At 34.8% G+C, this 23,238-nt stretch overlaps 1 protein-coding gene across 2 annotated transcripts in view; it reads left to right on the top strand.

The window, feature by feature from the left end:
* Nucleotides 1-22,525, top strand: part of LOC124414087 (growth hormone secretagogue receptor type 1-like) — an 80,451-nt gene extending 57,926 nt beyond the window's left edge. Inside the window, exons 6-8 of one of the 2 annotated variants that reach the window (XM_046894994.1) lie at nt 18,444-19,142; nt 21,181-21,262; nt 21,598-22,525. In XM_046894994.1, coding sequence (XP_046750950.1) covers nt 18,444-19,142; nt 21,181-21,205 — 724 coding nt within the window. In that variant the 3' untranslated portion in view covers nt 21,206-21,262; nt 21,598-22,525. Of the gene's footprint in view, nt 1-12,743; nt 13,405-18,443; nt 19,143-21,180; nt 21,263-21,597 lie in introns of those variants that run through there. The other variant, XM_046894995.1, reaches the window with a different exon arrangement.
* The last annotated feature ends 713 nt before the right edge of the window (nt 22,526-23,238 follow it).

The raw sequence follows: 23,238 nt of genomic DNA, 5'->3' as shown, positions 1-23,238 counted from the left end.
ATTCTGTTCACCAAAGCTGTTTTCCCGTTTTCACGTATAAATCTAACTTAACGAATACACTGGCATCGTATTATAGATACGTGTAAGCACGCGGCTTTCGGGTCGTACGCTTTAAATTCTGCGACAGCGTTTCGAAGATTTATGGAAACTGTCCCTGTCCCGTTTGCGGTGAAACATCTCTGCGCATATATATCTCTAGTATTCCGGCTTATTGAATTACCTGTCCTTATTTGATGAAGTAAAGAAACGAAAAAGAAAACGTCCAAGACAACAGCAAAGGCAAGAAAGAAAAAAATTGTCGCATAGTTATCAAGTTTTTGCTTACTAGTGTCCAAAAATTGTTTTTCCCCATTAGTGGAAAAATATTTCGTACACGTTAGAAAATATCCAGCCATTTCTCCACTAGTGTGTAAAAACATTTTATTACACACTCGTGCGTAAAAATTGTTTTTCACCACTAGTGCGGAAAAACTGTTTTTGCCCACTAGTTTAAAAATATTTCACCACTATTAGAAGAGTCTTTTTTTCACTTTCAACAATTGAGGGAAGGTGGGTACGAGTTGAGGTTAATTTCAAAAAACCGGAGACCACCTCGAAGATTGAAAACATAAAGGTTGACGCGTGCAACTCGGTGCATTTTCTTCTCAAGCAAACGAGAGTCCGGCGATTCGATCGCGCTGCTCGGAGCATTACGACGAAACGCTTGGCACTCCTGGACGAGGCAAACAAGCGAGGGGGATAAGATGCCCTGCGAGTCTAATGCACCCTGGGGATAACAAACTTCCGCTACGACACCGCAGTGTTCTCCTAGTATAGAGTAGGGGAAGAAAAAGCGAGGGCTGGCCGTGATACTCTCGAGGTTTTCTCCTCTTTTTTTACTTCTTCTATTCCTTTGACGTAGTTTTTACTTTTTTTTTTTCTTTATCCTACTTATAACTTCGCGATAAGCGGTTCGCATGTGGTGAGCTTTATTTCGCAGCTGCGATGTGTTCAAAGGCAGACGAAATCTGTTCGGAAATTTTTTTTAATCTTCTCAATTAACTCTTTGAGCTACTTTTTTTTATAATCTCCGTTTTTCACAGACTTGAATCATTTTTATCGGTGACTGAAAATTTTTGAAGCTTTACAAATGAATTGGGATCGTAAAATTATTTGCTAGAATTATATACGTTATACTTTATTGTATGGCTTTATTGTATGCGGTTTTATTTAGTCAAATGCAGAAGCAGCTTGCTCATTTATAAACAAGGCTTTGGCCTCTGTGGCATAATTGCAAATTGGATGAAAGCGGCTACCACAGCTTCAAAGCGGTCAAACTGATTGATTTTCGATGTTACGAGGCATGGAAAACAGCCCCGATAGACTCGGCATAACTGCACGATTTTACTCCATTATACTGAGGCAACGGTGGCTGCACAGATGTGGTCGTTATTTTGAAATCGTCGAATGAACGGAGCTCGGAAAATTCGAGGTTCGTTGGATTATTTCTCATGAATTCGCGAATTAATTTTGCTTCGAAATCGATGTATTTTGCAAATTCACTTTGCGATTATAGATGGATTTTTTACGTACAGGGGGTTCCGTGAGGGATCCTCAGCATTTCTAGTTTTGTTGTTAAAAAATTTTCTAAATGCAATTGTCCCAAGTTTGAAACAGTATCCTGAATTTTTTTCTAATTTTTTAATCAACTTTGTGGCTCAAAAACAGTTTAAAATACATACTCAAAATTCTAGTATGTTATTTTCAAAAGCATAAACTATCGGAAAGTGTAAAAAAAAAGAAATCAATTTTTTGTAAATTTCACACTAGCAGTTCCCCTTAAATTTAGTCCAAGGACATGTTGACTTTCAAAAAATCACATGTGAGACAAATGACTGGCAAAAAAGTTTGAAAAAAAATTTGCCCGCATTTTAGAAGCAGAACAACGATATAATAGATCGCGAACCAGATCGAAGAGGTCGAGGGTCAGACCCTGGTCGTTTGGCATGGAATGCCCTATTTTTCTAGACAAATCGTATCTAATCCTGTGCAATGTATACGTGATGCGGTTGTGCAGTTTTCCACCGCATATAAGCGACGTGCGGCGAATCCTTGATTTCCGAGGAAGACCAAAAAAAGGTCGAAGGTACAGGTGAGTGTCCTCGGCTCGAGGCGCCGACCATCCGAATCGTTCTTTTGACCCAGTTTCCGTCGCACCAACAACCACCGTTGAAATAAAGAAAAATTGCAACACGGGTTTCCCGATCCCCAGCCACTTAGCCGCGCTGCACTGATCCATCAGGGAAAGCCGCCAGCTAGGCTCAACCAATTCAGTTTTTATGGCAGCTGGGGAGAAACGCGCCGGTGCGGTGCTGCAGCCGAAAGAACTTGACTCCCATGTCGCTTGGCTGCGCTCTTTTAACCCAGGGGTTAACAACCCGTGAAATATGCTCTACGCCACTCGTGAAATCTTACCAGAGTCTGTGAAATACCAGGTAAAATACTTTGGAATGAATATATGAAGTCCCGGGAAGTCTGTTTCAAGCGTGTGAAATATTTTATGATATAATTTGAATGCAATAAAATCCTGTCAAACCTTGTGAAATTATCGGTAATCTCGTGAAATCTGTTGAAATCTTGTGACATCTTCTGCAATCCCGTGAGATTTTTTTCAACATCCAAAATTTTATGAGATACTTTGGATCCAGCTAAATCCTGGGAAGCCTTGTGAAATCCTCGGCAATCTCAGGAAATCGTTTGAAATCCTGCGAAATCTTGTGCAATCCTTCGAAATCTCTGATATCTTGTGGCAACTATCGGATCCCCTGAAATCTGTTTAAAGCATGTGAAATATTTTATGATATACTTTGAATGCAATAAAATCCTGTCAAACCTTGTGAAATTATCGGTAATCCCGTGATATCTGTTGAAATCTTGTGACATCTTCTGCAATCCCGTGAGATTTTTTTCAACATCCAAAATTTTATGAAATACTTTGGATCCAGCTAAATCCTGGAAAGCCTTGTGAAATCCTCGGCAATCTCAGGAAATCGTTTGAAATCCTGCGAAATCTTGTGCAATCCTTCGAAATCTCTGATATCTTGTGGCAACTATCGGATCCCCTGAAATCTGTTTAAAGCATGTGAAATATTTTATGATATACTTTGAATGCAATAAAATCCTGTCAAACCTTGTGAAATTATCGGTAATCCCGTGAAATCTGTTGAAATCTTGTGACATCTTCTGCAATCCCGTGAGATTTTTTTCAACATCCAAAATTTTATGAGATACTTTGGATCCAGCTAAATCCTGGGAAGCCTTGTGAAATCCTCGGCAATCTCAGGAAATCTTTGGAATCCTGCGAAATCTTGTGCAATCCTTCGAAATCTCTGATATCTTGTGGCAACTATCGGATCCCCTGAAATCTGTTTAAAGCATGTGAAATATTTTATGATATACTTTGAATGCAATAAAATCCTGTCAAGCCTTGTGAAATTATCGGTAATCCCGTGATATCTGTTGAAATCTTGTGACATCTTCTGCAATCCCGTGAGACTTTTTTCAACATCCAAAATTTTATGAGATACTTTGGATCCAGCTAAATCCTGGAAAGCCTTGTGAAATCCTCGGCAATCTCAGGAAATCGTTTGAAATCCTGCGAAATCTTGTGCAATCCTTCGAAATCTCTGATATCTTGTGGCAACTATCGGATCCCCTGAAATCTGTTTAAAGCATGTGAAATATTTTATGATATAATTTGAATGCAATAAAATCCTGTCAAACCTTGTGAAATTATCGGTAATCTCGTGAAATCTGTTGAAATCTTGTGACATCTTCTGCAATCCCGTGAGATTTTTTTCAACATCCAAAATTTTATGAAATACTTCGGATCCAGCTAAATCCTGGGAAGCCTTGTGAAATCCGCGGCGATCTCAGGAAATTGTTTGAAATCCTGCGAAATCTTGTGCAATCCTTCGAAATCTCTGATATCTTGTGGCAACTATCGGATCCTGTGAAATCTGTTGAAAGCATTTGAAATCCTTTGCGAACTTGTGAAATTTTGTGAAATCCCAAAATTGAAGGAAAAAAAAATTTAAATCCCTTGAAATCCCGCCAAAATCCTGTGCGATGTGAAATTCTGTGAATTTTTTTGGAAACATTTAAAATTCTCTGAAATCTTTGTGATCTTTTGAAATTCTGTGAATTTTTTTTTTTCAGAATCCCTTAAAATCATTTGAAATCTTTGGAATAAAAATTTGAAATAAAATATGTTGAAATTCATGAGATCATGTAAAAAATTTTGAAATCTGATGTACACACGAAACTCAGTGATTAACCCCTCGCATTTAACGCTCTTCCCCTGCAGCAGGGATTCCCATACCGATCAACCCTCGAAAAGTTTTAAACAACTGCGAACTACGGTCAGCAATTCCGTAGAGAATGCTTAAAACGGAATCTACGCAATTGCCACCCTTCGCCAGCTTCGCAAAAAGTTTGTAGACTCTGAAATAGCTTTTTAATCGTTCACTGTTTATCGATATATTCAAGGAATTATTAAAACGTGATAAGGGTAGAAAGATATAATTTTACACCAGTAATTAAAAAAATCGTGATGATAATGATATTATATTGAATATATTGACTGATCTGACAAATGATTTTCAGTATCATCAACTTTAAAGTACACACGATGTTATCGCGTGTGAAATAACGAATTTGAAAAAATTTTAAATAATATTTTCAGTACTTTTGTGATGGCGATTGAAGAAAGTAATCAAATTTTCACATAATCAACATTTTTCCTTCCTATTCTCACTCCGCGTGTCTGGACAAAGTAAAATAAAAAAATTAACGCTGTACAGACATAGTAAACAATGTTTCGAAATTTGTAAAACCATGTCATTAGCTACCCTGGTATACAAATTTTCTTTCTCTTTCCGTACCCTGGACTATTGAAGACGTCTTTACGAACAAAGGATTTCTTTTGATTCTGTATTCTTGAAACATGAATAAAGGTCTTGTAAAAAAATGGCCGGTAAAAATATTTTTAATTTTTTTTTTTTTATACCTGACTTAGAAAAATGCCTAAAATTCAGGCCTCTAGATCAGAATACCCTCTTAATAGGTAAAGAAAGGAAAGGGATTCAATGAAACTACGAGCCTAGCCGAAATTGATTTTTTTTTCGAAGCGAACGTTCCTCGCAACGGTTAGTTACACTCGCCCTAAAGAATCCACCCTGCAGATAGAGGGAAGTCAAATAAAACTGTCGTAAACTGTTCGAAACTGTTGCGCAATTTGCATAAGAAGAAATTTCGTCGATTCGACTAAACGACTTGAGACCAAAAAGTCCGGATCGGCGACTTCGCGCCAAGATTTTATCGTCTTTGGGGGATGGAAAGAAAAGGTGAAATTAAATTCCACCAATTTTTCTTCCCCGCTGCATTCTACCATACGATCATATCCATACCTACACTCTACACTCTCTTCACCCTAGAGACTTGAACATCCGTGACGAAAGTGGAAGAACCCTTCTTCAAATATCCTTCACCGCAAGGACGAGCTTTTCTATTGGTCTCCTCGTCTCTTCCTTGGTATCATCGATAAGCGACTGACTCCCTTCTGAGCAATACGAAACCATCGCGATACGCTTGTAAGATTTGTTCTGCGAGTCGTTTTCCCCTTTGACTTCCTTTCTTAACCGCTCTTTTTTTCCCGCGAGTCACCTCATTTGAACTGCTCCATCAACGACTGCCCAGAACCCTAATCGTCTATCTTCTATTCAGATAATAAACGCCCTCGAATGTGTCGACCTGTTTGACTATTCAACCCTCAAATGGCTAAATCTATTCCAGAATTAATCCGGGATCCAGATATCTTACCCAGACATCGTCTCTGCACTTCCCTTTCATCTTTTATGCGTTTACACCTTACCAACTTGAATTGCCTCGTAAATTATCACCCGAAAGGTCCGCGAGCCTCTCACTTTTACGCAACAGTTCGTAAATCTTGATACGTTACTGATGGCGAAAATTACGGAGATGCTTGTGGCAACGATAAACTTACAGGTCATTCGAAACGAACTCGAAAAACCGCAGCGTAGATTTATTTCGGGACAATAAAAAAACTTCCTTAAAATCTTTGAGATGCACACAGATCAGTCAAAAATATTTTCTACGTTCCAATAATTTTCACGATCTCCAATATCCACACACTTTTGGAAAATTTCTGGAATCACCGAAGTGGTAAAAAATTTATTCATCAATTTTTACCACCGATCTATTGGTACTGGAAAACTTTTAACAAGCTTTTCCTAATTTACTGTAAGTCTGGAGACTAGTATGTATTTTTCGTTTCGAGCAGAAGTTAATTGTCAGTTTCGTTGTCTATTATTCATTCAATTTGGTAGAATGGCCTGGGGAAATGAAGAAAATCGAGGCACCTTGTGTTTCTCGGTATTTGATCGATTAGTTTCAAAGAGGGTTGAAACCCTACGCCCACGTGAAGTGAAAAGTAAGAATCTCTTCTTTCGGCGAGTGCCGAGTCAAAAATGATCCTGAAAGCGAACGACGTCAGAATCTGATATCCTGCACTCTGTTCGTTGACGTGACACGAGGTTTGTGTGGATTAAAACGTCGGTGAACTATAAAAAAAAAAGTTCAAGTATTCCAGATTCACTTTTGGAGACGATATCGCGTCGCTTTACAAGGAAGAGGCTTGAAAAAATTGAGACACTTTTTCAATGACCACTTCAAAAGCGCTTCCAAATTTCACAGGGTTCATAGATAGTGGTGCAAAAATCTTCTGGATACGAATAGCCAAAATTTTAGGATCAATAGACGACAATTTCTGTATCAAAAGAAATTTTTGGTGAAATAATTTCTTTGTACTTGTATCTCAGAAACTCAAATCTGACGTCATTTTTTAGCTGCATAGCAGAAGTTTTTGAGAAAACAAGAAAATTTAACGGATTAGTCGAATTAACAAGTTGTGAAAAAAGAAATCCTACTTATCGACGGCATCTGGGGAATTTTTTGGTGAAATAATTTCTTGATACTTGTATCTCAGAAACTCAAATCTGACGTCATTTTTGAGCTGCATAGTAGACGTTTATGAAAAAACAAGAAAATTTAACGGATTAGTCGAATTACTTATCGACGGCATCTGGGGATTTTTTCGGTGAAATAATTTCTTTACCACTTGGATAAAAATGATTCTGAGCAGATTTGTAAAGCACAATACTTATCAGGTATCAAGAATTTGAGAAAAGGTTTTACAAGATGACTATAAACTCTTCTTCTCTATTCCGTCATTTTTTCACATATTTTAGCTCGTTTTCTGGAAAAAAAAAAACTAGACCTGAAATTTTCTGGCCTCGTCAATATCATGTCCAGCTCTATTCACCCCAGTATTTCTGCGATATGAAAAGTGTAGCCAATTCATCAAGTTAAATCAAGCGTGACCGATTTCATTCGCTTACGAATGCATGGTAATGAAATTTAGATTTTCTTGTTTAAGCATCAAGCCTTGGTGCAGAGGTTGACTAGTCATTATCGAACGGCACATCAATCACGTTGGTATAACGTTATAATTCCACAGGTGATAGGCACCTAAACTTTATCAACCTCTTATTAACGGCCCTCAATCGCCTCGGTAAAAAATTTGCGCCTACGTGATTACATAATTCTTTTGTAAAACGACATCGTATCAAAGCAAACTTGGCTCGTTTTTTCTTTCTTTCTTCTCTTCATTCGATGATATCCCATGGAAATCGAATCCTTAAACGTGGGATGAAGCAAAAAAGCGAGAAACGAACCGAGGATCGACATGCTCGACGTTCATTTGTGGAAATACCCAGATGCCAGTCAAACCAAAGCCTCTAATTGCCCGTCACTTTGATACACCCTTGAATGAACTGCCTCCCACCACCATGAAACGATCCACTCTTATCACACAGGCTTACGCAACTCGTCCAAGACAGAAAACCCAAGAAATCTTTCTTCTTCTACAATCCTTCTTGAATTTTGTGAGAAAATTGAAGAAATTTGTTTACCCTTAAAAATGTTGAAACATTTCTTAACCTGTGAATTGATTCTCTCTAATTTCATTCACTCTTTATACCGTCTAACTGGATCGTTTTTGAAAAAAAAAATAGCAGGTATAATCGAAGGAAACTAGTTTCGTCGGGACGTTAGCATGAAAAAAAAAAAAAAAAAAAAAAAAACAATAAAAATATACTTTGCCAAGAAAATTGTGATCTAGTATTATTAACGCGTCGGGAGACATTGAACGACGTCGATGTAAAAGGCAGACGCATTAGTTATAAGAACCCACTTGTATATCGCCGCGTGCAGAGGTTAGAATACATAGTCGAGTTATTTCTTCGATATACTTAAGTTCTATTTTTATATATCTGACCCTGACATTGCGTCTCTTCCATTCGATAACACGAAAATTGCAGCGCAGCGAAACTGTCTGCGATCTTTGCAAGCTTGAAACGGTCTGAAGTTCCAGTTATACCAACCTAACAATTTGATAGCGAACATGAAATCTAACCTCAAAGCGTAATTTTTATAAGCACCGTTTGAAGTAGAATGTAAGAGGAGCAAAAAACGAAAAAGAAAGAATAAAAAAAACTGTGCATAAAGAAGCCACTACGAAGTGTGGTTGAAACTCGGTGAATAGAACACGAAATGAGCTCAATAGGGCTCATCACGATCGTGATACCTCGACAAAAAGTACGACGTAGTATCCATTTAAGGGGGTATTCTGTTCTAGAGGCCTAAATTTTAGGCATTTTTCTAAATGAGATAAAAAAGAAACAAACAACATTTTTACCATCAATTTTTTTTTACAAGACCTTTATTGATCTTTCAATAAGAATACAAGAAAAAATTTAATCGAACAAAAAATATGAAAAATGCAACAAGTTACAGGGTGGTGAAGTGGGGACTACAAAAAAAATCCATTCATTAAAATTTCTAGACCAGAATACCGTCTCAAGTGCCCTCACTTCATCAGCCATGGTGTTTTATTTCATGGCATAAATTCTAATCGGAATAATACTAGACAGTAGATTTGATTTTTTTCGAAGGAATGATTGAAGGCGGTATTTTTCACTGGTTATATCTCATTGTCGAGTTTATTTGTTTGCTTTTGCTTTTGTTTTTTTATTCTTTTTATCCCGAGTCACACTAGTCGATGATGTAATTTATACGCCTATTGTGAATACGTAATATACGTGATCCACGCGATCCACGTGATCCACCCCGTATACGACAGGCGTGTAGATAAATTTAATGGATTCGTGTTCACCGGGATTTATCTATAATAGATCTCTGACGAGGACGTCAATCTTCGATGCCTTTAATGTCCACTCGACCGTCCGAATCCTTCGGGTTTCGTCCATTGGTTTTTTTCAACGATTTTCTCCCGTCTATATTTTTATACTCTCCACTTATCCAAAAATGATTTGTCGTTATAGAACCAGAAACGTCGGGTAGGTACTGTAATAAAATTCTTTCGTTATTACGGGGGGTATAACGGTGAAATATATTCTAACACGACGGTATAATAAAAACATTGTGAAAATGTTTGGTTCACAAAATCGAAGAAAGCTTTTAGGGCATATAATATTCCTTTTAACGAGATTCTTGAAATTTTTTTTTTTTTTTACAACACCGATATAAACAGTCTGTAATTAATCAGAAGCAATTTTTTTCAGAATGCCTTATAGTTGTAGATCTTCATGGTATCCGATATACCTACGCAGTCTCATCTACTCGGATTACGACGATCGTTAAACACATTAATGATATACGTGCTCCGATAGCTTGTAACTTAGCCATTTCTTTCTGTTGTTAATTTTTTTTTTTTTTTTTTTTTTTCATTATTTTGTCTAGTCACAAATTTTCTTAACTATCGAATTCCTTTTGCGTTGCAGTAATTTCATCTTACGTTTGGTCAATTAAAAGTGGTGATTTTTAATATTTCTTACCAGGGTATATCGAATCGCTGGAATTAATTAGCAACAAGTTTTTTTCGGTAACTACTTTGATGAAGAATTTTATGAAATGAAGAACGATGAAAATTAGGTTACGCCTTTAATTAGTTAGTCTCTAAATCAGAGCTGCGAATATATATAATTAATTGGTGAACTTTTGGGACGTGGATGAAGTTCCGAATTTAAAAAGTTCCGAAAGCAGTGTGTTACGAATTTTTTTGCGGGGGAAACTTTGAGTAAGGAAATCAAATTTTGATAAAATATCAAAGTTTAGAACGGTCCGAAACTCGACGCTCAAAATTCCGAAAATTCCGGAAATTTGAATATTTGAAACATCGAAATTCAGAATGATCGAAGATTTTCAGTTTCGTGAAATTCCACCGCTTTGATCTGTCTTTGTTTTTGATTGTCGATATTTTTACCTTGGGAATTCTGATCATTTTGATTTTCGGTTTTTCTCATTTTTTACACCGACTTATCGAGTAAACTACGCTCTGTGAGTATATTTTAACTTTCGGAATTTCACTCCATCGAAACTTTATTTCTCGGAACTTTACTCCATCGTAATTTAAATTTCGGAACTTTAAGCTCTATTCTTTGAACTCTTTCCGACCATTCGAAACTTGGTAGTTTCTTCAAAGTTTGATTTCTCTGCTTCAAGTTTCGCCGTCAAATAATTCGGAACCAAGCTTTTCCGGAACTTTTCAAATTTGGAACTTCAATCTCACCCCCCATTGTGCAATTAAATACGAAATTCGTACCCAATCATCAATCTGCAAAAATATTCTAATGTAGGGGAAACTGAGGCTCGAAGTTACACGTCTTAAAAAAAAATTTTAAGTTCGCACAACGTATAAACACGAATTCATCCCTAATTGATGTGGCGTTAGGGGTTCATTATCAAATATTATTTTTGGGAAAGAACTAATTGAATATCGAAAATCGTTCTTGACGTAAAAATTTTTTTTTACGGCATGGGCATTGGAAAGTCAACTTTTTGTGACAGTTTTCGTTCCGTAAAGTGACGCTTTATACGGCAGCGAACAAAGTTGCGGAATAAAGTCTTTATTCCGGAGTTTTGATGCGCAGTTCGAAGTGCGCATCCCAAACTGCCGAATAAAGTAGCTTCGTTGAACAGATTGCGACATAACCTCACTCTTCGTTTTGCTTTTCAATGCCCATACCGTAAAAAATATTGTACGTGGCATGCCCGTAAGCCGTTATTTGGCTCGGATAATTTCAGTACTCGCTTCCGGTTCGCTTCCGGCTCGCCTTCAGCTCGTCCTGGAATCTTTATCCTTGCCAAAAAAAAAACAGGCGGCTTATGGGCATGCCACATAAATAGCTATTTAAACCCGAACAGACTGCCACTGCTCACAACAGTCTGGAGCAACAAATTACGGCCCTGGGATGAAATGTTACATAGTTTTCTTCTGCGGTTTGAGAGAAAGTTAACCCTATTCTTGACTTCACAATAAAACGGAGCAAGTGTAATTATAAATAATAATCTTTATTTATTAAAAGTGATAAAATTTCAACACTTGAGATTTCGAGAAAACGATGCTTGATTCGGTGAAAAAAAAAATTATACTTCAACTTTATCTTATAGTTATTCAATACTTATTTTTGAGTGTTAGACTTGAGGCTTCCTTTTCTCTTGCCTTGGTATTAATCCCGGCGAAATGCGTTTTTGTATTTTCTTATACATCATATATAATATTACATATATTATAGGCTTTTCGCACTATTCTATTTTTGCACCTCGCTTTCCTTCGCCATTTTTTTTTTATTATTTTGGTTCTTGTCTTGTTTTTTTTTTTTTTTCCAATCTTTGTCACTAAATTTCGCTTATTAATATCCGACTCTTGTCATTGGAGGAAATGAATTTTTCTTTCCTCCGATATAAATGTAACATATTTTTATGTTTTGCTTGCAGTTTTTCGGTTTCCATTCATCCCAAAATTTGCAACACTTTTTGACGCTTCGACAAGAAGTCAAAGTTTGTCTTTTTAAACAGCGATTAATCGAAGGGATTTATTTATATATGGTACTTAGAAAAATGCCTAAAATTTAGGCTTCTAGACCAGATCACCCTCTTAATTCGACAGGTTTTGCGAAGAAACGAAAATAAATAATAATCAAGTTATAACAGAGAAATTGACTATCAATACCGGGGGAAAAAAAAATTTTCAAATAAAATTATACACAGTAAATTCAAATTCCCGCTAATAAAATATTATGCATATAATTATTATCGATTTAATCATACGTCAACAGATCTTTAACTACTTTAACTTTTTCTTTTTTTTTTTTCTCTCCTCTTTGTCCAATTTTACCTTAGTTTCAAAATCTTAGCGAGTCTGCGAAAATCCGTGAAAATATTCTTTCGTGGATTTTTCCCTAGATTTGAAATTTACCTCGATGAAATTGATGTCAAAGCGTTATTTGTGTGACAAAAAAAAAAAAAAAAAAAAAAATCCAAGAATACAAAAACGGCTGTTCAACGTCGAAATAACCTGTCGATAAATATTTATATGTTCCTTTTTCTTTTTTCGTCTCTTTTTTACATAATTCGATCAATATTACAAAACAACGAAATTCGATCTAGAATATATTTTCCACGACGAGTATGAAAGGCAGAAAAAAAAAAAAATTGCAATTCATCCAAAAGTGCGGTCTGTTATTTTTTATTTGATTTTTCGTCAAGGTAATTTCGATTATCCTAGGTGAATTAAGAAGTGCTTTCCTTTTGGTTGATTGCAGTCCGGTACTCTTCGTAACGAAGTATGAAAAAATGGCGGCGAATTCTGCGGGCGTTGAAGTGAGCCAAGAAGAGAAGACTGTTGCGATGTGCGTGACGCAGGTGAACTCGAGTGCGAAAGTAGCCTTCATGATAGTCCTTATAATCCTCTTTTTCGTTCTGCCACTCTTCTTGCTGTTAGCCCTCTACCTGGTGATAGTCCGTCACCTGGTCAAGGACTCGTCGACGACGAGCTCCTGCGGCGAAAGTTATCACGCCAGGGCGCGGAGGCAGGTCGTCCTGATGCTCCTCACCGTCGTCTTCAGCTTCTTCGTCTGCCTTGCGCCCTTCCGGCTTTTCACCCTCTTCGTTATCATCTCGCCCAACAGCGCCGTCGACCTGGGAATGGACACCTACTATAACCTCCTCTACTTCGGCAGGATCATGTTCTACCTGAACAGCGCTATCAACCCCATACTCTATAACCTGATGAGCAGTCGCTTCAGGATTGGCTTCCTTAAACTCTGTGGCATCCGGAAACCAAGGCGTATTGAGAGGAACACCCTCAGGAGCACTGTCACTGCTAGCAGGCTCTCCAGGTGGGCCACCAGGAAGGAAGGACAGCAGGAGAACTTCGTTTAGAATCCAGGCGGACCCTCCTTTCCCATCTACAGGGTGGACTGTTTTTTTAAATATGCTCAGATATACCGGAAACTCACAAGGAATTGATGAAACTGATTTTGATGAGACTCGTGTGTGTTGTTGAACATTGAAAACTAAGAGACACGTTTTTTTTTTTTTTTTTTTTTTATGTCCGGAAAAACGGTTTGAAGGGGTGAAAACGAGCCCCAAAGATGCGACTTCAGTGTTAGTTTCATTCAAATCCATCAAGCTCGTCAAGAAAGAAACACTTTTCAATGTTGAACATTGTTCTGTTCGTCGTAGAATTTTTTTTCTCATTTTTTAATTCATCGCAAAGATTTACGTATCGCCATTCTTTTCACGAGAAAAATTTGAATAAATTTTTGGGCCTGTTCAAAGACGAAAACCAAAAAATTACTGCGAGTAAAATTTACTCACTTTTCACAATAAGAAATAAGAAAATCTAGTAATAAATGGAAGGTTCCGTTTGAAAAACAAAAGTTGGGCCCAAATAGGCCCAGCAAAATCCCCGGACCCAAAAACTGGGATGCTGATGTGACCTCCTACTTCATATACAACAAATTTTGTTCAAAACATTTTTCAATTTAATACTTATGTCTTCGATATATTTGAGCAAATTTTTCAAAATCGGACACTCTGTATATACATTTAGGTTTCAAATTTATCCTAAACGTAATTTTATCATTGATTTTTTTGACTCATCACTCACAGCACTGGTGACCAAATTTTTGTCTCCCTTTTGTTCTTTGTTTTTGTTTTGTCTTTTTGATAACAAATCCCAGAATCAGCTGTTTTTTTATTGTAAAGTGAAAAAGTTTAAACTCGAATTCAATCAAATTTCGTGAATATCCAACAAATGTTTACTTTCCGATACTGCAGTTGAAGAAATTTGTATTCAATTTGTTTATGAATGAATCGTTTTTTTCTTTCCAGACACACGACTGGTTAACGAATATCCGTTAAACTGTTTCTTTCAGTAAAAAAAAATCTATGAATTACTTTATGAGAAAGCAAGTAAACTCGTTGATGAAATAAACTTTGAAATCTAAGTAAATAAATCTTTAATTACTTTTAACACATTTTCTCTTCGTATTGAACAAACTGATTCGAAGAAAAGAAAAAAAGCACATTTTTTTACGATTATAAAAAACTTTTTTCTCTGAGTGTATCTTGAACCGAATTTTTTTTCCAACTATCAAATCGTCAAACGTTAAGATTAACTATAAATCCTGATTCCTTATTTACGCAATAAGCTAATTTTCATTTGATTAGCCAAACGTTTTTTTTTTTTTTTTCTTTTTAAACCGTTAAATTTTATGTATTATTAGTAAATAAAATGGATTATTTGACACACATGCCACATGACAAAATCACATTACGAAAATTTATCTGGTGCTCCAATTGCGTATTAAAAATCTAATTATTACCTAAGGCTAGCTTATTATACGTATTTATAAATAATATATTGTATAAAATTAGTTAAAATATTAATAATCAGTATTACTCAGATTTTTCCAACTTTACCGTCATTACTTGTCCTGATTGTTGTTATACTGAAAATCAAGCGAATCTTAGCGTGAGAAGAATCGATCAGGTATCGAATATTCTTTTTTCCTCCCTGAATTAGTCTTACGATAATTTTCAAGAAGCTGTATATATTAGGGTGGCCCAAAAAAACCGAATATTTTTTTTTTTGAGTCTCGTGTGACAAAATGTTAGTTTTTGATGTTTTAAGAGCCCACTCCAAAGGACAGTTCAAAAAAAAATTCTTAAGAGGTCGCTCCACTTTTTTTTTTTTTTTTTAATTTTCTTTCTCGTTACGGTATAATATTATAGACAAAAAAAAAAAAAAGTTTCCGAAAGTTTCAGTTCAAAATTTGAATTTTGAAAGGTCGCTCATAATTTTTTTCAATTTTTTGTCGCATTTCTTTAGATCTTTTCGAGCGACCTTTTAACATTCATATTAAAATTTCATAAATTTTTTCTCTTCAATTTAGTAAGAAAGAATCGATAACAATACACCACGACATGAATTAAAAATCAAACAAAATACTGAAAATACAATTTTTTTAATTTAATTTTTTGACGATTTTTGACATTTAAAAAAATTTGAACTGACCTCTTAAAATTTTGTTTTTGAGCTGTCCTTTGGAGTGGGCTCTTAAAACGTCAAAAGCTAACATTTTGTCACACGAGACTCAAAAAAAAAAAATAGTCGGTTTTTTTGCGCCACCCTAATATACAATATATATAAGTCAAAATTTTTTAAACAAACCATAACTCTGACAATTATCACTGCTTCAAGAAGATTGTTTGTTCGTTAAACAGAAGAAAATTTATAGACGTCAACGATGTATTGAAAAATTACTGGAAAGAAATTCAGTCATTCTTATCAAAAAGAAAAAAGAGAAAATGAAACAAAAAAAAAAAAAAATTCCACCCTCTAAGAGCCAAAATTGTGAAAATATTATGTGTTGCAATTAATATTAGATAAGGTGAGAGAAATTGTCACACAAAAAATTGTTCCTATGGGAAATCTCGACCTCGCACACACGTATTACTGTTTTGTTTTTGTTTTTTGTTTTTTTTCGTTTTTTGTTCCTAAGAACCTGAGTGATCATTCTCGCTCTGAAAAAGACCCACGTGTACATATAAACGCGTATTGCCCATTCCAGGTCGACTCGACCTACTTCCGGTCTTTACCAATAACAATTATTCTCACCGTTTCTCAACTGTCGTCGTGATATTTAGATAGTCTGTGAATTTCTATATAAATATAGTTATTCACCGAGTAAATTTTTTCATCTCTCGCTTCTCGTCAGTGCTTAGAAATTGAAATTTGATTGGAAATCAAATAATCGATTTTAAAATCCATAAATTAATGGTTTGCCAAAATTTCGAGTCTTCAAATAGAAAAAGAAAACAAAAAAAAAAGAAATAAAAATGGAAAATTAATGTGTTGTCAGTTTTTTTCCTATTTTTTTTCTCTTACTTCTATCGGGATACGTTACAGCTGCAATTATGTGCCAAAACAAAATGATCTTTGTATGTTATTTTTTTAAATTTTCATCCAAATAGAATTTACAGTTTAAATGCCTTTTAGCTATAAAAAATATATGTTAAGGTTAGCCGTATGTATGTGTAAATTATCTCGAGCAAATAGAGTTCAACTCGTGCTTTAAATTCAATGATATTTATCAAGTATTTAATATCGAATCGAATTTTTCAAAAATCGTCAAAATCGTTGGAACGTTCTGTTCTTCTAGTTCTATATGTGTACCTAAATAGAAGACAATCATTGCAATGTACTTGTACCAAAAAGAAAAAAAAAAAAAAGAAAAAAAAGAAAGTCTAACACTAGGTACATAAAAGTCAACATAATAGCATAACTAAAATGCCTAAGTGCTTAAGTAATTATTAATTAAGTGTTTCACTTAATTATCAGCAGCATCACGAATCGAGCTTCGCAAAAATTTTAATCCCAATTAATAATTGTATAAGTTATAATATTTGAGTATTAAATGTTCTTAGTTTTGTACCCTTTTTTACAAAACTTGCCAATCGCTGCAGTTTGACTTCGAAGTACAATTTGTTTGTTAAAATTTTGATAAAAAAAAATTTCTACTCTATTTACACAAATTTTTAGATTTGGACAACATTTTTTTTTTTTTTTTTTTCTAATTTTCAAAACTGAAACAAATTTCCAAGTTCAACTAAAGCCATGAATTAATTGAGAATTGTTAATATCGTCTTGCAAAATGACAAAATAAAAAGTTTCGCTCCAGCTGAAATGGTTCGCTCTTGACAATGGATCGATCCGTAATTGCGTCGTTTTCGCAATTGTTTCAATTAATATGGTATAATGTTATAGTATTAACACGAAGGACTGCATTAGGAAATAATTTCAAAGTATTTTATAAGTATTTACGCATAGTTAGGCTTCCGAGAGTATAAATTTTTATCGTTAAATACGTATTTCAAATATTCTCTAATTGTGATAAGTATGGCAGTAATAATTGTGGACATTAAAATTCAGAACAACTTTACAGTATTAACGTCACAATAATAACGATTTATAATATTTATAGAGTTTTAAGGAGCTACGTAGACGTAAGAATTTTTTGCTAATACAATTATATCGAATACGATTCTTATATTATACAAACGTCGTTTCACCAATCAGCTGTTTTATACAGCAGCATTTATAGGTAACAATTGTCGATCTGCGTTTACAATTTAATAATTAAGGCTTACAATTAATAGTACAAGCATCGGGCTCACGCAGGCGAACACAATCAAAATTGTTTATTTCCAAAAATGATGTGTAACACAATAATCTTGAGCTTATGAATCAATAAAAATTTACGAATCAGCAAAATTATTTGTGGAAAAATTTATTCAATTCAGGTTATTCCAATTGAGAGATACAAAATTATATATAGTTGTACTTTTTATAGATTACTGACTGATTGAAAAATTCGGCTTTTGAAACCAATTAACCAAATCATAATTCAAAATATACCTAGTATTAATAAAAACAATGGGAGAAATTATTCTTGAATGAATTTATGGTGAAGAATTATTCTTCAGAATCGCATAATGCAATGATATAGTTGTCATCTCTTTAGCTGTGTGCATTATTATCAAAATAAAATTACTCGTGAAATTTTCTGTCGGTAATATAGGAATCTGCATTTTCATAACCCCCATCACGTACTCGTGAAATTATTCGTCGGTAATATTGCTATCTACATTTTCTTACTTCATCACATATTCGTGAAATTTTCTGTCGGTAATATAGTAATCTGTATTTTCAAAATCCATCACGTAATCGTGAAATTTTTCGTCGGTAACATAGTAATCTGCATTTTCAAAACCCATCACATACCGATGAAATTTTTTTGTCGGTAATATAGTAATCTGCATTTTCAAAACCCATCACATAATCGAAAAAAAAATTTTTTTGCCGGTAATGTAGTTATCTGCATATTGAAAATCCACTCTCGTGAGTGAAAAATTGTTGAAAAAATAACAAACGGTATAAATTTTTGTGTCGACAGTCCGAGTATCCTGATGTCCGAATACCAGATGGAGATCTACACTGACGGATCGCTGGTTCCGGTGTGCTTTATACAAACTAACGAGGCCTGGAGGAGCGCGTTCTTCATAACAACGATAGTGATATTCTTCTTCCTGCCGCTTTTCATCCTCGTTATCTTGTACACTATAATAGCGAGACACCTGATGGCTAACCCAACGATAAGTCGAGGTCCTGCCAACAACTTGCTGAAGTATCGAAAGCAGGTCGTCTTCATGCTGGGAACCGTCGTTGTCAGCTTCTTCGTATGCCTCCTGCCCTTCAAGGCCTTCACACTCTGGGTGATCTGCGGCTCCCAGGACTCGATGATCGGCCTCGGGATCGACGGCTACTACGGGGTCCTTTACTTCAGCAGGGTGATGCTGTACCTGAACTCGGCCGTCAATCCGATCCTCTACAATCTTATGTCGACGAAATTTCGCGAAGGATTTTTCAGGCTCTGTGGCGTTGGCGTGAAGAAGAAGGCTCCTGGCAGAACGGGCACTTATACAACAGGATCAACTAACTGCAGTTCCAATCATTCGGACTTCTGGCGGAGGCACAGCAGCAATAAAAGCTGCAGCGTCAAGGCGCCGAATAATCCCGTTGAAAAACAGCTCAAACTTCCGCTTCTCTCTTCCGTTGCCGATGGCATAATCAGGAAAAAACAGGAGAGTTATGTGTAAGTGGAAATCAATTTACGCGAGGAATTGCTACGCCAAAAATCGATACATTTCACTCGGTTTTTTTCTTTTTTTTTTTTTTACCACTATTCACGAGGTACCAACATTTTTTTTTTTTTTTTTTAGAATATAAAAATTGTTAATTACGAAATTGCAGCAAACGAATCGGTAAAAAATTTTTTGAAAATCTTACAGATACGTTTGATTTTACTTGACAATTTCTCATTTTATTCGAAGATTATTATTAGTTCTCGATGTATGACTACGTGGTAATGAAATTGATAAAAAAAAGTATCGATTTTTGGGGAACTAACTCTCGTTATGTGGCGAGAAATTTGCATGCAGAATTTACTAACGCGTTCGATAAAATACGTATTATTGATGATATACTGAGAAATTTATCACTGGCTCAAAAATCCGTTGCGAGAGGGTCGATTGTACAGATAATTTAGATAGAATCAAAGGGGGCCAGAAATAATGCAGATCCATCGAATGGACGATAAGTTTAAAATGCCCCGAAAAATTTTCAACAATATACCCGAAAGTATGGTTTAATGATTTGGAAGAATCGAATAATTGGGACTCGAGTTTCTCTCATATAATAATATTATAGAAACTGTATGCATGTGGGTGTAATATTTATTACGTATTCACGACCGAGGAATCGACTCATTCTGGGATCAAAGATGATAAAGAATAAATAAAACTTTAATCGCTAAGACGGTCGTTGCATGTAAGGTTATAAATATTACATTATGAGTGTCAAGACTAATTTAAGAGCTCTGTCATCATTTGTTAATATATGTATATATATGAGGCATTCCATGCGGTTTCGAACGGCCGAAATTTTTTTTTTTTTTTTTTGGATGCCTCAATTAGTTTGAAAATTTAGAAGAGAATAATTTTTAATGATAATTAATTTTTCTGAAAAAAAAACGAAATTATAATTATAAAACAAAGCATAGCTTTGGAACAACTAATCGAGCCATCTAAAAAAAATATGTTTCCATTGTACACACTTGAGAATATTTTTTGGAATTTTGGTCTAAATAAATCGAAACTGACATACCGACCGAAAAAAATGATTTTCGTATATTTTTGATGAAAATGGTTATTTTTTTAACTTGACAACGTACAGAAACACAATTTTTTACAAAGTTTACGTAAAACTGTAACTTTTTTGTCTGAAACATTTTTCTGTTTAATCGTACTTGGAAAATATTGAAATTTTGAGAAAGTAAATAAAATGCGAACCAAAAATTTTGAAAAAATTTACACTAATCTTTTCCACATAATTGAATAATTTGACAAAGTTTCAATTTTTTTGTGAGTCAACAACTTTTTGACCTTTCGAAACCGCAAGGAATGCCTCATATATATACATGATCCTTTAATATAATAGTCACTTTGTATAATAATATTGAAATTTGAGACTGGCCGTGACTGCTGAAAGGTAAAAGACAAGATGAAGATTAATTCGATAAGATTTTTCAAATATATAAACCAACAGTCGCATCATCGTGAGGATTATTTTATACCCGCGTATAAAATATCGGTAATCGTGATTCGCAAAATTGTGCCATACATTTATCGTGTTCCATTTAGTCGGTAGATTCGTGTTCCGTTTTTTTCGGAATGAATTTTCCATACTTTGTACGCTATTACGTAGAATTTAGTTTCGACGATAATACGTTCGATTCGATTTTTTTATCAATCGATTAATCGACGGTTTCGATTCGAACACCGAATGGCCTGCAAAATTATTGTGAGGCAACTTCGGCCAATCGATTAACAGAAATCGTTGGTCGATCGATTAATCGAAAAGTTTGATAAATCGAAAGAACGATTAATCGATTCGGACGAATTCCGAATTCCTTTCAGATCCACCGCTGCATCGATCTCACATATAACTATATAATAATATGCTTCGATTTTAATACTCAAAATAACGTTTTAAAAAAGAAAAAAAATTGCGTTATTCTATCAGTTTTCGTTAAAGATTTTTGATTTTTTTTTTCTTTCTTTTTTTTTCAACAGACTGAATCAGAAGTCGAGAGATTGATTTATGGAGAGTTAATATGAAACTGTCACTGGCCAAAATTCTACTTCTTACCTGTAGGTAAGCTCTCGTTATATATATATATATATATATATATATATATATATATATATATATATATATATATCACTTGTCATTTATACCTAAAAACTATATTACACGATTATTAAATGTTATTAATGTTGTCAATGTTAATTATCATTGAATTATCATACATCGGCATACGTTTAAATATGAAAAATACGCTGATCCACATGAGCGTAAAGCCTACACTGTGTACCTGGAGATATTTATTGCTTTTGCAGTTTTAATCACAGTTGAAATACTGTTCAACCAAGTCGTTCTGTTGTTTTTATTTATTTATTTAATCTTTTTTTTTTTCTTTTTTGTTCTAGAGAATAATTCAGAACCAAACACAAAGGAATAATTCACGTTGTTTCTCACTTTCATCTAGTCAGCTCTGAGCTATTAGCACAAAGCCATTGTTTATATAATGTATTATAATATTATATTCAATTCGAGACTGCACGCACTCATGCTCATTATATATTCTGTGTTTATAACAGAGTTTTATTGTTGTAATAATTATTAACGAGTGTGTATCCCCACTATCAGTTTAAGATAAATTTTGTATGTTTAAAGTACGTTACATCATGTGACAGGTTAATTGTCTATATGTATAGTGAACAGTGTAAGTTTGATTTAAGACTAATTAAGAAGTGATTAATATTAATTGTCGAGGTAATTAATATAATTGAAATACGACTTACCTGTGAATATGAATAACGAGAAGGATCAAACGACGAGGGCCTCCGATTGATTGTAATATAATTATCAAGAACAAAGGTATAAATTGCTCATTAAGAAGCAATAAGAATTGATTTAATTGTTTCAAACCGTTCGCCAAATATTTCGAATCGTTTCACAACGATATCAGACATGGAGCATGTATCGAGGATTTTGCAAAGAACTCCATAGGAAAGGATTCATGCGATATCCAGGATGTCTGTTATCGTTCATGATCAGCAGTTTATGAGTTTAATTGAGATTCAGACAGACGTTCATACCGAATAAGAAAAGATTATTTCTCAACAAGGCTGTTGTGATAATCCCATAATTACGCGATTCATAAACAAGGTTTTAATACAATTGACAGATATTTATGTTACTATAACAAATGATTTTGTCGACATGTTGTAAACCGATTTTTAAGTAACGGTTTCTTTTTCAACTAAATATGATTATGATTGAATGTAAATACATATACACCTCCCGATGCACACTATATATATAATTACATTATGTATAGGAAATATATATCATAGACGCGAAACGAATTATTTTAATATATGATATACATGTATATGTGAAGAACGTTGTAAATATTTTGTATAAATGAATAAAATATTTATTTGCCCAGAGCGTATTCTGATGGTTATCGACTGTCTGAAAGCCTCGTATTCGTGCTCGTATAGGGTTTCTTCAAACGGATCTCGTTCATGCATCACGAGTAGCGAGATCTGTGAAATTTCTCTTCGTGACACACAGGTTATTTTCGAGTATGTAATTTGTTTATGCTTCGAAGATAATGAGAAGAATGGGAGAAGCATCTGTGTATTTTAGGTGACGAAATTGTCCGGATTAAATATTATTGGAATTCTTTTTAAGGGGCAAGACATGTTCGTATTTTGCCAGTGAAATCGACTGAACACAGTCCAAATACGCTGCAAGCAGCGCCTAAAAAGCTGCAGCCGAATAGCTGGAATTTTTCACCGTTATTTGTCTGCTGTTAATCCAACGCTCTTTTTGTTGTGTTTTCTGAGTTCCTGGGCATCCAAATAATCAAGAGAGGGTGATACAAATCAATTCCAAAACAAAAAATTTTCAGCTCCGGAAATCACGGAAAAAGTAAAGCTAACCCATTGGGATTTTTGGCAGAAATTTCGACGACTTTGAGAAGTGCTGCAATTATTTCTTTGGGGTACTATTCCGGAGTGATTGTGCGAGAGGAATCGATTATTCGCAGTCCCGATACG

Source organism: Diprion similis, chromosome 13 (assembly GCF_021155765.1).
Source record: "Diprion similis isolate iyDipSimi1 chromosome 13, iyDipSimi1.1, whole genome shotgun sequence".
In the NCBI taxonomy this organism is placed as follows: Eukaryota; Metazoa; Arthropoda; class Insecta; order Hymenoptera; family Diprionidae; genus Diprion; species Diprion similis.
This window is presented reverse-complemented; position numbering and strand designations above follow the sequence as displayed.